The sequence below is a fragment of the Protopterus annectens genome, chromosome 15.part0 (genome assembly GCF_019279795.1).
Source record: "Protopterus annectens isolate FY-2018-M chromosome 15.part0, PAN1.0, whole genome shotgun sequence".
Classification (NCBI taxonomy): Eukaryota; Metazoa; Chordata; order Ceratodontiformes; family Protopteridae; genus Protopterus; species Protopterus annectens.
Window position 1 is genome coordinate 648082561 of NC_056749.1, and position 16043 is coordinate 648098603.

Here is a 16043-nt window from a genome sequence, read left to right on the forward strand (position 1 = left end):
CTACACCAGCAGTTTGGAACTGGCCTCACCTGATTGGAACTGGCCTCACCTGATTGCTGGTGATGATTCTTTAACTGGCACCAGCACTTTGGAACAGGCCTCATCTAATGTTGGAGGATCTAGAACATCTAAAAATGATGGAGGAGATGAGCAGACATAGTCAGGGAGTACAGAGTGTGAGCTGAGCACAGGGAATGTGACCACTGCATCCATTACATTGACCGTGGACACAGCCAATTTGACTGCTGATTCCCAGGATACACACACCATGCAGGAGGTAGGGCAGGATAATACAGACAATATGAGTCAGAGAAGTGTGTTTCCCTTGGTAGATGCTTGTCAGAATGTGTCCCTAGCATATGTTGTCAGAGAAGTACATATGAGGGACCAAGGTAATGGTGCTTGCTACTGACATGGTTACTGCACTTCCCCTGAGGTTGATGTATTAGTGGCTGCAACTCCCATATATGAAAGTCCACTGTAGAAGTAGACTAATACCACCACAGTTATGGAAGAGGTAATGTGGGTCATACAGGGTGAGTATGATGACCTACGGGAGTATGTGTCCTGTATGTGCAGTTGACTGGATAGACTCAATCACACACTGGAATGCGCCATATCCTCTCAGGCTCACCTGCCAGTGGTAAGGTGTTGTTGATGGATTTGATCCACTACTACATGCCCAGGTGTCTGTGAATGACCAAAATTAAGCTGCCACAATTTTTCCAAGTCTACATCTGTTGAGGAGGAGTCTATACCCATGAGAGGACCCTGTGGTCATGGCAGTAGTGACAGCGGTATGTCTCAAAGTAGACATCACTCACAGCCATGGAGCAGGCCAGCATCTAGCCTGGGTCATAGTACATCTAATGCAACTCTTGGTAGAGCCAGCTCTCATGTGTCAGCATGCTTGACATGTTGAAACCTCTTACATGCGTGCACTGGACCTGTCCAGTACATTGAACTGCAGTGCTGCTGCTACTGCTGAAGCTGTGTGCCAGCACATTTATAACATTAAAGTCCCCAGTGTAGCGCACACATACACACACACACACACACACACACACACACACACACACACACACACACACACTGGCCCATCAGAAAGGCTTGCACATTAAAGTACCCCCAACAGTAACAAGCAATATGCACAGTAGCACATTTTGTTTTATTAATCTTGAGCACTCAACACACGTTTCTTGTGAAAGACATGACTTCTGTGCTCCCTTCACCTCCTGTGCAAATGATAACTGTGACCTACCCTCTGTACAGTGTTACATGGGATGCATATGTCGGATGCACAGGATCACAGACAATATGCATTTCTACCATTCTGTTTTGGGGATGGCACACATTCATTAAAAGTCCATTTTTTTCAGTAAGAAATGCAAATGGTTGAAAATGTTTATATTCCTTATAAAAGTCTTTTTCATTGGGCACCTCAAGTACTTTCTTCATTAACATATAACCCTATAAGTCGTGCATAATACGTGCTGTAAAGAAAGTTGAAATGGAGTAAATGCACAATATTTAAAAATGCCACTCCATTGGTCAATAGCATGAACATGTATGTTTAAAATTGTATAAATTAGTATTACGTGTATACATGCAAGAAAGAACAGAGTTGTAACAGTCTGTTTCTCCATTCAGTGTCCAAAGATGCGTCGGTATGGGTTTGAACTTAAAATGCAAGATAAGTACAGTCATTTTCTGGCAGCAGAAAGTGAACAAGAAATGGACGAGTGGATTGTAACGTTAAAAAAGATCATACAGAGCAATGCCGAACCTCCAGTTGAAGAGAAAAGAAATGGAGCGACAAATGAAACTTCACATGGTAAATGGTTTTTCAGATGTTTTCAGTGTCATACGGTGCAATCTAACTTCATTTGTGGCTCTCTGTCAACTTGATGTGCTTAGTGTAATTATAAAATTGAGCCAACATTGATTTTCCTGCAGTTTGGTTTCCTTCCTCTTTGCCTAATTAAAGATGCTATAAACAGTCTCTCAATCACATTAACTTCTCAGACCTGTTTTTCAATACTGCATTCAGAAATGAGTGGTCAGAGTGAATGTTTTCTTGCTGCCAAAACAATTGACTGGAAGCCTTTAGTGGCATTAGAAGTATTTTTTTGTAACGTGCCTGCCTTTCCATTTGGCCGTACATACACTTTCACATATGTATAATATGCACTGGTGCAGTAATTGGCGTTTTGTTTCTGTCAGATAATTAAATTTACTTCCTTTTAGATATCACAATTTTTAATATCTGCAGCTTATGGCATTCTGTCAGTAATCATTTTTTTTGTTCCACCCTCATTGCATACCTTCTAGGTTTGCTCTCTCCTACTGTGTACCTTCCAGGTGACCATTTGCTGTGTTTCCCTATTACTCCTTCTAACATAATGTTCCTGGTATTACTTTTCCAGGTGCTAGGGCCAGCATAGCCTTAGGTAGGTTGAGAAGAGCACATGGAAAAGCGGAGCGGATTCTCTGGCAGTACCATGTATGCTGTCATGTATGTGAGGGATTTCTTGGGATACCCTAACTGGGCATTACTGCTGATGTCATACATATCACTGCATGTGACATTAGTCAGCTCTAGCCCTACCCTTTAATTCTTAATTTCAGTGGCAATCTGTCTTGTGATAATGGAATACTGCCATCACTAGGAGGGTTCCAAATTACAGACAGAAATCCCACTTCTCCAACCCAGAATGGACAAGCCAACAAAACAGCATTACTTCCTGCCCATCCCTTCTAGGCTCCTCCAGAAACCAAATTGATAGTTGATCTTGGGTCATCTGGGTCACAGTGAGGGGTGCTCTATCTGTCTCTGTCATGAAACCAGGGTTCATTCTTGTACAGTACTTTGTTTACTTTTACTGAGCAGAAAGGTAAAGCATTTCTGCAATTATAATCTTTTTCAGAGAGCCCAACACTGAAGCTAAACCAATTCAGTCAAATTGAGGTACCTTTAGGGAGAGGGGCAAGTAACTACTTTTTGGGGAGAAAGTGCTAGGATGTTTTTACGTCTTAAATCACTGAAACTTGGGGTGCATATTGTTCGTGGTTCAATATTGTGAGCTTCGTGGATTGACCTTGCAGATGTACACAGTATGCAAGCTATTCAGTAAACGTGAACACACACAAAATATTTTTAAACTTTCTTCAAGGTCTCCGTAACAGAAAAGGAATATTGGTCGCTGACATGTACACTTATTCCCTTTACTGCTCATTACCAAGTTATTCTTCTGTTCTTGAGTCTTTATACAGACAAACTAAAAGGCATTTCACCGAGCACCATATAATCAAGTGTCATGGAAAACAGTACAATAACATTGACTGTATATTAAACTAGTAATTGATTTTTGCATGTATGTTCCCAAAACAGTATATTGTATAGCTGCATAGTTATGCAGTTTGGATGGCACAGGGGATGTTGTAATTTGGGCATATGTCTTAGGGGCTGTGTGTTGGCATTTTTACATTTGGTTACAGAATATCTATATGTATAGTCACACAACTATGCGGTTAAGGTAGTTCCCAGAGATAGTATATGTTTAGTTATTACTTCTTTCATTGGATCAAGAGTTGATCTATTTTTTGGTACATCTTCTCTCGATGAAGTGCAACTTTGATGAAGCAACATATATTCAGCTCTCCATGGGGATACTTTTATTTCTTGTGCCTCAAAAAACTGTTTAAGTGCCAACAGCCATTTTTGATGATTGAAAGAACAAATGCAGTGAACTATAAGGCTAGGCAGTCAAGAGAGAGACAGACAGACAGAATTAATATTTCACAGTAATGTACTGAAGCCATGGAAATAAGTAGAAAATTCTGCAGCAAGTCAGCAAATGACATTCACACAGAAGAGATCAAAGACTCTTGTTCAGCAAGAGGAATTCTAGTGATAAGTACTTTAAATCAGGAATAAAAAGAGATTTTTTTGGTAAGAAATAAGAGTGTTCTTAGATGTATCTGGAAGAACTAAACTGATACAATATAACATAAAAATAACACCTGGAAGAAAAGTAGACTGAGACCCTATAGGCTAATAGAGTCACGGAAACAATTAGTAAGAGATGATTAAAATATGCTCAAAACTAGCAGACAGAGTGAATGGGGCCAAATAGTGTTAGTTCCTAAACCCGATGGAAGAAGTATCAGATTCTATAAAGACTTTAGGAAATTGAACAGCATTTTGAAGTCCAATAGGTATCCCTTGGACAGAATTGATGCTGAGGCTGTCATAAAGAATATTGTACAACTTCTACTTCTCTTCTGTAATATGTTTTTGTTTATTGGGAATTCTACCCCAAATGTTAAAATGCAGCAGAGGCATTGCTGGTTCATTTTATTGGAATCAGTACCCCAAACTGGGTAAAACAGCTTAATATGTGGAACTTCAAATTAATGAAATGGTCTTGGAGCTTATGGATATGAATCCAGGGAGCCAGTATTGGTCCACGAGTTTGTTCTTGCTAGATTCAGAAGGGTGAAAACTACTTGTTTGGAAATTATATGATATAGTTGACTACTGCTGTTAATCACACGAACTTGGTTTTTTGTTTTTTCTCTTTCAAATAATTTAAGTCAGTAACTAGGTGGATTACAGCTGATGTTCTCTGTACTCAGTTGTAACACAATTAAAGCTTTATTCTAGTAAAAATAAGAATTGATGTGTTGCTACAGTACCTAGGAAAGGTTAGATACATGAGAACACTAGATTTGATAAAGACACATTAGCAATTTCCTCCTCTGCTAATGATAAAAGCAGTCTTTATAACCTAGGAAGATCTGTTTCAGTACACAATACTACCACTAGATGCACACAAAACTCCAGTCAGCTTTCAGATATTGACTGATTAAATGTTGTTCAGATAACTGAGTCGGCTGCTTATCACTCGTATGACATAGTCATCCATTCAGATAACTGAGTCTGCTACTTATCGACAGTGCAGCATGCGGTGGTGTACCCATATGAAATAGTCGTCCATACAGAAAACTGGGTCTGCTACTTATCGACAGCGCAGCATGTGGTAGTGTACCCATATGGCATAGTCATCCATTCAGATAACTGAGTCTGCTACTTATCGACAGTGCAGCATGTGATGGTGTACCCATATGACATAGTCATCCATTCAGATAACTCAGTCTGCTACTTATCAACAGTGCAGCATGTGGTGGTGTACCCGTATGACATAGTCATCCATTCAGATAACTGGAGTCTGTCACTTATCAACAGTGCAGCTTGTATTAGAATCTATAAGGCAGAAAGGCTTGACTGTGATCACCAAGAAAAATAAACTGGTCATAGCAGAAGTGAAGTGTTTAGGTCACCTTATAGGAAGAGGAGTGGTAAGACCACAACTAGAAAAAAAAAACAGTGCCAATAAAACAGCCTATACCCCCCCCCCCCCCCCATTAAAGCACATGTGAACATTTTTTCTTGGATTGGCTGGGTGCTACAGTAAATTTAAATTTAGCTTTGCATGCCTTTTGATAGATTTCACAAAAAAAAAAAAAAAAAGCACCAAAAAAAGGACCCTGGCAGACTAGCGACTTTACTGTGTTATACCTTAAACTTCCTTTGAAGAAGGCTGTTGGGAAATATGCACATAACCCTTTAGGACATACAAGTGTTTCAGTTACATGGCTTCTGAATGACCATGATTTTTTTTTACTTTTTATAACGTAGTGGGTGAGTGATCATGGCGACCATAAGATGCCTAGCCATATACACCTAGAAGGAGAGAAACTTAAACGGTCTTGCCTTCCTTTACAAGTACTTAATAGAGCTCCCCTCCCTAATTGAGCAGGACTGTACATGATAACCCTGGTGTGAATTAGTGTCTACCCATCCAGTTATCAAGACTAGCACTCCATAGGCTAGGAATATGTTATGAAAACATCTCTAAAGAGAGTCTTATTTATTTGTTGGTGCTAATTTAGGTCCTTAGTGTGGGTGTTTGTTGAGCCACTGGTTTTACAAAGAAATAGACCAGATAGGACTGGGTCTTTCTTAGCTTGAAAAGCAAGATACAGATCACCATGCAGCAACCTCTAAACTGAGTATAAGGAGACTTGTACTAATCTCTTAGGGAGGTTGACAGATTTAAAACTTTAATTTTCTTGGCTGGAATCTGTGGCACCTTTCCAATTGGGTAATATGTTTGGATTTGTACATGCCAACGGTGCATTGTATCCATTGATGAGTCTGGTAGGGGAAGAGTACAGTAGAAGGATGAATTATTTTGATCTTGATAATATTTCCCTGAAAATTAACTGGGACATCTAAAAGAATTTCCTGACTGTGGTGTAAAGATGATGACCGAATGAGAGAAAGTTATCAACATAAAACTTTTATGGCTATATCTGTCTGAAGAGGAGTACATTTGTAATATATAAGGTTCTTTCAAATGCTACTATGCTAATTTAATTTGAGATTGTTTTGGGTACACCGTGTATATACATATTTCAGCCCTTGCTGGAGCTATTTTGTATCAGTGGATGAGCAGATAGATAACAGTGCACAGTTGTCCATCATCCACAAACTTTGTAAACCACACTTCTGGAATATTGGAGTGGGTGTGTCTAAAATAAATGCCAAATGGGAGAGGGCCTACGACTGATATCCGTGTCACCCCTTTCGCTAGAGTTTTGCATTCAGAGAGGGAACCAGCAACGTTCACATTTTGGGATATGTTGGATAGCAAGTTTGCAATCCAGTGGACAGTGTAGAGGTTTTATTAAGGCATTCAGGTCAGTAAAGCACACCCCATTGACATGAATGGCTTAATATTGACTTATAAAAAGCATTTAATTAGAGTCATTCAAAAGTTGTGTAGCTGAAGCACTTGCCTGTCCTTAAGGGTTCATTTACATATTTCCAGTGAGTTTCCTTCAGATGAAGTTTAAGGTATTACACAGTGAAGTTTCTGCTTTGCAAAAATCTTTTTGATGTTTTCTCCTAGGAGGTTTATCCCTTTTTAATTCCTCCAAGTCTTTTGGGTTTCTAATACCATGACAGGAATGGACCCCATTCCTAAGTCAAAGTATGATTAAAATTCATGAAATTAGTATTATTTCAGTCTTTGATTTCAGTCACTTGTGCTCTTCGCAGCACCTGAAATGTGCCCAGTAATGACTCCTTCTGCAGTTCACATGGAGTTACGTGTACTGGTAACATATCCAAGTATGACTGTAAATTCTTTTTTATAAGACACGTTGCTCCTACTACTATTGGAACTGTCTGGGTATCTTTCTTTCATATCGCTGTTGTTTCTGCCTGCAGATCCTGATATTTTATGATTTTGTGTCTCTGTAAACAAGACACTATAGTCACTGGGTGTGGCGATTTCAATGATCAAGGCTGCTTTTGTCTTCTTTTCTTGGACCACTATGTCCGGTTTTCTAACATCTGTCTTTTGGACTGTTGGTAATGGGTGATTCCATGTGATGCAAACATTTTCATTTCCTATGATGCTTTGTGGCTCATGTTTCCAGTGTTTTTCAGCCACTTCAGTACCATAATGTTTGTACAATCCCCAGTGCAACAGTCTCGCCACATAATTATGCCTTTCAGTATACAGTCCTTCTGCCATTAGTGTGTCACAACCAGCAATAAGGTGAGTGACTGCTTCCAATTTGGTTTTACAAAACATACATTTGTCTGTTTCTCCCACATGTTCAATGGACTTTGTAAACCAGAGTCTAAGTAGCCCACTATCTTGGGCTGCCAATATTAGCCTTTCATTTCTTGGTTTGAATTTGCCTCTCTATAACCATTCCTGCATTCGTTTCTGATCAACATGATGTTCTTCCAGACGTTTTCTTACTTGCACCTATATTTTTGTTTTTTTCCACATTTCTTGCCTTCTCATCTGGTACTTCACTTTATATTCTTTCTTTTGTTTTTTGGCACATTCAGTTGCTGCCTAGTTTTTATCTACTTCTGGTTTGATTTCCATTCCTGCTTGAAGTCAATATGCTTCTGCTAAATTAGGCAGAGAAGTCATCTTAGATTTATTCTCCTCATGTTTCAAAACTTTCACTACATTTGGATCTTGTGAGGTCAATAGATACGTGTGGAGTCCCAAGATTGCAGATCTATACATGTAATGTATTTCAAGGAGGCCCATCCCTCCTTCGAAACGGGGAATGTATAATCTTGGTATACACTGATTTTTATAAATAATTTGGTGAGTATGAAGCATCCTTCTTGTTTTACTATCTAATCTATCCAACACTTTTTGGGGCCAGTCAATCACTCCAAAACTGTAAGTTAGGACAGGAAGAGCAAATTGATTTATAGCTTGGATCTTGTTCCTAGTTGTCAATGCTGTTCTCAGGATTAATTTAAGTCTTCTAAAGTATTCCTTACTGAGTTAAATTCACATTTGTTAATATTTTATTGCTGATCCTTCATCAATTCCCAAGTATTTATACACTCCCTCTTGCTCAAGTTCCTTTGTATCAGACTGATATTTTCCTGGTGCTGCAGTTTTCCTGCTTTAAAGGTTGCTTTTGCACATTTATCAAGACCAAGTGACGTTCTGATGTCATCTGAAAAAGTTTTGACAACCTGCAGCTGTGCTTTCAGTTCCTTATCTGATGAGCTATACAGTTTTAAATCATTGACAAGAAGATTAGAAGTCATTAGACTTTGTTGTTTTCTAGGAGCCAAATTATAGCCACGGCCTAAGCTTTTAAGTAAATGGGTTAAGGGCAAGACAGAATAGAAACAGTGACAGAGAGTCACCCTGGAATATCCCTTTTGAATTTTTATTCCTGGGATAATACTCTGTCCTTTATCATGGCTTAATTGCAAAGTGGTCTGCCACTGTTTCATGGTCACTGTGATGTAGTTGATCAGTGTGGGGTGTATCTTATACATATTTAAGCACACTTATCCATAAATCTGGGATACTATCAAATGCTTTTTTATAGTCAATCATGTCATACTTAGATTCTTACCTTTTTTACAGTTCTCCGCTATAACTATTTAACAACAAATGATCCTTTGTTCCATATGACTTTCTTTTATTGCCCTTTTGTTCTACTGCCATAATTGAGTTTTTTTCTTAATGACTGTAAACTCTGTCAGTGTCAGTTGCCATGTATAATTTATATGTCGTTGGAAGGCAGTTATTGGCCTATAATTTTTAGGTTAGCTTGCATGTTCTCTCTTAAGGCCATTGTTTTGCCTGTTGTTAGCCAGTGTGGTGCCTGTTCTGGGTACGCATATAAATATTCTTACTCATGGCTAAATCCTCATGCAAAGATCTTAATACTTTTAACCAGAAGTTAGGTACTGCATTTGGGCCTGGGGTGTTCCAGTTAAAGACTTTTCTTAACTTTGTTTCAATCTGTCTGGCTGTTACTTCATCCCATTTCATATCCTGTACCTTTAAACTTCTTATTCTTTCTTTTACTTCTATCCATTTAGCACTTTTGTTATGTTACATAGGATCTTCATAAATACTTCTCCAAAATGTATCTATTTCCTCTCTTTTTTGGTGGTCTTTCAATTCCTTTTACCATATTTCCTAGTTCTCTGTAAAACTTTTTTGGGTCATCAATAAATTGCTTATTTTGTACTTTTTCCCTTATATTTATCTGTGTATCTTCTAAGTTTTTCTGCCTGTGCTGAAATTTTTAGTTTGTTATTTGTGATAGTGCATGATAGATCCTGGTCTGTTCTAATATTGTGCATTGCTTTTATCACATCTATCTTTCTTAGTATTTGTTGATCTATTCCCTTTTCTATAATCCTCTAACAGTGACACTTCTTGTCTTAATTGCTTTATAGTTTTCTCTATTCGATATTTCCATGATGGTATTTGATTTCTCCCCTTCCTTTCCCTCACTACCCTGTGATCTTGTGGTAGAACGTTATCAGTTATTAATTTAGCTGCACAGTAACATATCCTGTTTACTTCTGTTATATTGCATGGATCTCTATGGAAAGTTCTAATTACTCCATTCATTTGTATAATCAGACTTCTGACTTTTTAGGTTTTATTGACTTTCTGCAGTCTGTTTCTCTCATTGATCTTAATATATCGATCCATGTCCATTAAATCAAGCAACTGTTCTCTTAGCTTATTTTCTTTTTATCTGTGTGACATCTTTGGTTGTTCTTTAAAAGAGCTGCTATGAAGGTGCAATTTTTCCTTGTGGAAGATATAGCATTTAAAGATCAAAAAAGTATATTATGTTCTGAACCAGTGTTAGTGACCCCTGATTTTTCTAGGAAATGTATGTATAATATTAATTTATGTAATAAAAATGTATATTAAATAAATAATTAATTAACTAAAGATATACAGGTGCATCAGTAGTTTTAAGAGCAGCATTATTCAAAGATATTTGAAATGAGGTAGACCCTGTGTGCTATAGCAGTTGAAAATTATACAGTGCCGAGAAAAAGTATATAGACATTGAATAAGGGTGACTGGCTGTGAAGTGGACCTTTAACTCACTGAAATGCTGTTAGGTAGCCACCTTAACTTAGTGTTTGATCATACCCACGACCGTATTTGAGTAAACAGATATGGCAATAAAAAGTTGTCAGTGGGCAATAATCCTTCTAACACTTTCCATACACATTGATACATAGGGCTGGACTAGCTAACAGGAATGCTAGTGGACTGCTGAGATCCCTCAACCCATCACTGAGAGTTCAAAACTGATTGATTGTTTTTCTACCAGGAGTAGTTGTAACATCTTGCATACAGAAAAATATGTGCATTTGAAAGTGTGTAAAGGGAGTTGTGTAGTAAAATTCAAACAGCACTTTAGTCAGGCAATCCTTTGTACTAGTTTAATAATGAGAAATCAGTTGCCAGTTTAGTGCTGTATAAAAAGTAAATTGCCTTTTCAAAGAAAATCAAGAAGTTGGGTCCACATATACAGGTGCTTTGTGGGTTAGAATAGGGGTTTTGACCTAAAGATTTATGAAGTTTGAGGGCCCAGTCTGGACTCTTTGTGGATGTGACCTGAGATAAACTCGGGAGAATTTTTTTTTCTGGTGAAGCTGTAGGGAAGACCTGCAGTTGTGATTTATCATTTTAACAGCCCAAGGACAGAGGCTGTCAGTGAACCATTTTGTGCTATTTTTTGTAACAGACATGGACCACCAGTGCTTTTTATGTTTTACATAATGTTGTTCTATTCAAATCTGGCTCGAAGGGTAAAGGTCTAATGATGAGGTTTTGTTTTCAGCCAAGCCTCATCTTACGTATTCATGGTCAGTTTCAGCCATAGTAGCTTTACTCAGTCCTTTTGACTGACAATGATGTGCACAAATGCTACAGTAAATGCGAATTCAGGTTATATGAATATTAAATAACATGCCATTTGGCCAAATGTCATTTCTGTTGTACTAGTTCAAGTTAGGAAGTTTAGCATTAAGGCATGGAATGGTTTAGGGTTTTGGCAGTGTATGAGGTGTTGCATCCTGTGGGGGATTGTAGTGGGGTTGCATCCCACAAGAAATACTATGGATAATTGTTTGTTTTGTAAATGTTGACTGAATTTGCATTTCAGAGAAATTGCTTTGATTTTTTCACTGTTTGGTCTCATTTTAATTGTGATTAATTTATTTTCAAAGGCATGTCCTAAACCACACTTCCTTTATGGCAGACAAGCATACTGTCTCCCTATAAAGTAAACACAGTAATGCTTTCTCTTAGCATCTCTACAGATAATGTTGTTGTGTCTTTCGGCTTTTCCCAGTTAGGGGTCACCACAGCGGAACTCCGGTCCGCTAATGATTGGCAGTTGATTTTTACATGCCGAGTTGCCGGCCCTGATGCACAACCTTCAGCAAAGGTATGCCCATTCACGCATGTCTCCACGCAGAAGACGCTCTAGCTGAGAATCGAACAGGACAACGTCTTACTGTGAGGTGACAATGCTACCGCAGCACCACCACCGCAGTTCCAGTCAATTCTTTGTCCAGTGCATTCCATTCATTTCTATTTGTTGCAAGCTCTTATATTGACTTTTATGGTTCTTTTTTGTTTCAGCAAGAAATACTTTCTGGATTACGTTATATTTAACAGTTTTTAATGCCCTAGCTCTAGCTTCTCATTCACGTTTTTTAAGACAAAGTTGTTAATGCACGTATTTGCTCAATTTACAGATGATGAAACTTGCAGCCAAGGCATGATGGAGAGTTTAGAAAGAAGCATGCATCCTGAGCTAATGAAGGTATTTTCTTTTTAACTATATATGACATAATTTAAGGTAAATCATAGCTATCAGAAGTAGTACTGCATTCTTTGTTTTTCTATTTTTCACGCATTCAACTATTTTAACATTTTTATTGAATTTTTAAATATAGTGTTTTATCTTTCATTATTTCAATATTCAGTATGCAAGAGAAACAGAACAACTAAACAAAATGAACAGAAGTGATGGACGGCACAAGCTTTTTTCCCTTGATTCTGAAGTTCAGGTAATACAATTTAAGTATAGTAGATCCATTTGTTAGTATTTTATTGCACTTTATGTTGATTTAAAAGTATGCATTCACAATATGTTTTATTGTAAAATTCGTTTGGTTTCATTTGTTATTAAATGCAACTTTTTTCTGTAGGTCGTTAGAGAACATGAAAAATTGATCAGCTTTATTGACTGAATCACTATGTTTGAGATTATTTACATAAGCAGATGATAGCTATGAGCTGTAAATGATGTCCCGTAGCAAAGTGTGCATTAAATAATTTAATATATAACAGAAAGCACTGCATGGTGCAAGGCTTGAGTCTGAGTACTGTTGTGTTACAGAGGACAAGGTACGTATTAAGTAATTCAGATACATAACTAAGAGTACTCTAAGGAACAAGGCCTGTATATGAGTGTTGTTATATTACAGAGAATTACAATGAAAGTTTTTAAGATGTATGTGAGATTAGATTGTTGTTGTTGTTGTGTCTTTTGGCTTTTCCCGGTTAGGGGTCGCCACAGCGGAACTCCAGACCGCTAATGATTGGCAGCAGATTTTTACGTGCCGAGTTGCCAGCTCTGACGCACAACCTTCAACGAAGGTACACACATTATCGCATATCTCCACACAGATGACACTCTAGCTGAGAATCAAACGGGACAGCGTCTTACTGTGAGGCGACAACACTACCGCAGCACCACCACCGCAGTACGACATGTATGTGAGATTAGATTATCTTGTGTAAATACCTCTAATTAATTTTGGAAAAAAATATATACATTTAAACCTTATTGTGAATGCACAGAGCTTTAATACTTGATCACATGACTATTCATGCACAGAGCTCTAATACTTGATCACATGACCATTCATGCACAGAGCTCTAATACTTAATCACATGACCATTCATGCACAGAGCGCTAATAATTTATTACATGACCACTGCTGAGTGTTCTTCTTGCCATATTATTAAGCAACTTAAAATGCAAGCAGGATTTGCTTCTAACAACACATTCCTTAGGATTCATAAAAACTGTACTGCCCTTGCTAATCCTCAAGCATGAGTTGGTCAGTTAGCGAGATGAAAAGAAAATGTGATTAAGGGACAGATATGCCACACTGAGAAATACCCCATTATTGGCTCTTTACCATGTCTTTGAATTAAACACTGCTACTTGACTGTAGTAGTGTTATCTGTAGTGTTCTATGTACTTCTTTTGAAAAGGTATCTTCCTATACTCTGTCTCTCACACACACACACACACACACACACACACACACACACACACACACACACACACACACACACATGCACACGCGCACCTGTGCACACCCCCCACAGTAATTCACACTCACACATTCACTTAAACACGTGCTCCAACACACACACACACACACACACACACACACGTGCATTCGAAGACCAGTGCACACCCCCCACAGTAATTCACCCACACATTCACTTAAACATGTGCTCCAATACGCACACACAAACACATAGATCCAAACTCATGTTTCTTTACGTAATCCTTCCTAGTGCAACCACCCAGCAAACACAAACACACATACAGGCATTCAACCTTGTTCATGTCTTAGACATAAACTCTCACTTACGTAGACATTCACACACTAATACCCCACCCCACCCATGTCTTCACTACACTTATCTGCAGCGAGAATCGATGACAGATCTGTTTTTATAGCAGTCACATTTTTCTCCTAGAGTAAACTTTTACTTGGCTGAACAGTTCTTTGAATTGAGCTGCTGAACAAATCAGAAGCTGCAGATATTTTCCAGGGGGGAGCGTAATTAGTGACTTTCTAGGACTACCACATTAGCATGTGTTTCCACATCTGAGAATGCTTTCCATCCAGAGGACCTCACAAGCAGAAAACCTTAGCAGCAGAGCAGTCTCTTAATTGGAAAGGCCTAGCATAATACAGAAACTTTCTTAGCTAAGGTTTTACATCACATTAAAACTTTCTGAATCCCAAGGATTGCTTTGAATGTAATAGTAATATAATTTGTGGTTGTACAAACCACTGTTTCAGTTTCAAAAAGTGTAGCCTATCCTTTTTATATTTATCCAGTGACAAAATGTAAACTTTGCTTAGAGCCAGCTTTTATTATCCCTGTAAATCAGCTGTGTCCTGTAGTAATGGCCACAACTTGTCTTCACTGTAAAGAGACCTAAAAGTCTCCCCCTCTTATTCAGCAGAATTCATGTTAGTGCTGAGTATGCCATAGTAGTCATGAACTGAAAGAAAGAATGTTTCTAATCATTAGATGGTGTAAGTCGAATCACACTGTGGCTTCTTTTTTAGTTCATTTGGTTTCCAGATTTACTTCCTAAAATCTACACTTAATAAATATACCGACCAGATGTTTTTCTGTTAGCTTTAATCTGAATGCAGATTGGGACTTCTAGATGCTAGAGAAACTATTTGTTTGTAAATTTTCACAAGTATGTGTTTTACAACTTCAAGAATAATTTTTTTTACAATATCCTTTATATGCCTTAACCTTGGCTTAATAGTGTAGGTCTCCTAAGTAAATTTTTTTATTGCAAATAGATGGTAAACAGGTTACCCCATACACCTGTGTCTGCAGTTACAATATGGAGCCGCAGTCTTTTAAGTATTATTTGCTCTTTGAAACTGTTTGTTACCTAAATGATTTCAATTTGTCCTTCCTTATTTATTATTTCTCTCTCTCTCTCTGTCTCTTTTTCTATCTATCTTTGTTTGCCAGACAAATCTGACTGGAACTTGACCCTTTTTCAGCAGAGACCTGGGGAGAAAAGTTCAACATAGAGATAATAATATTACAGAGATCACAAACAAAGTTCACAAATTACTAAGCAAATTTGATTTTTTCACAGACTAGTAAAAAAAGAATTGTCCCATCTGTATGCATATGGCAGATTTACAATGCATTATAAGACATGATAATACCGTACAAAATAAGTAGATGAGGTAGTTAAGTCGTAATGCATGTGTATTTGTAGGTAGTACAATATAGTTATTGGAGCACCTAGAATGATGTTAAGACGCAAGGCTGAAAGTAAGCGCTAGAGGTAGTTAGTAGGATAGTAGGCAGAGTTGAGTGAGATAGAGGTGCAGGTATAAAACGGAGAAGCATAAGGGAAAGCTAGTCAAGGCAGGAAGTGCAGTGACAGTGTGTAAGATTATTTAGACATGAAGAGAGGTGGTTTTGTGGGAAAAGTATGTAGAAAACAGGTAGGATATTTGTGAAGTTTGTGAGGATGTAGAGTGCAGTGATAATTAAGGGTGTTATAGAGAGAAGTGAGGGTGGGATGGAGATATTTGGTGGGAGCAAATGATAAAGGTTGGTGGGATTAGCCAGGGGAGTAGCATTTATAAACCCAGGTGTTACGTAATTCACTACTGATTTTTTTATTCCATTTCCTTTTTGACATACCTGCCATAAGGGTGTCTGCTTGCCACAAATCCATCATCTGTTCACCAGATTCAGTAGGTCACAGTCTGACTTGTTTCTTCTTCAGGATAGCAGTGAAGACTTAGCCTGGTACTAACCCCTTTGAGAAACTAAAGGACCCCAGGT

General features: G+C 38.0%; 1 protein-coding gene across 1 annotated transcript in view; it reads left to right on the forward strand.

The window, feature by feature from the left end:
* Positions 1–16043, forward strand: part of DOCK11 (dedicator of cytokinesis 11) — a 1858863-nt gene that overhangs the window by 343533 nt on the left and 1499287 nt on the right. The window contains exons 8-10 of the mRNA XM_044057487.1: positions 1651–1834; positions 12152–12219; positions 12383–12466. Coding sequence (XP_043913422.1) covers positions 1651–1834; positions 12152–12219; positions 12383–12466 — 336 coding nt within the window. The remainder of the gene's footprint in view (positions 1–1650; positions 1835–12151; positions 12220–12382; positions 12467–16043) is intronic.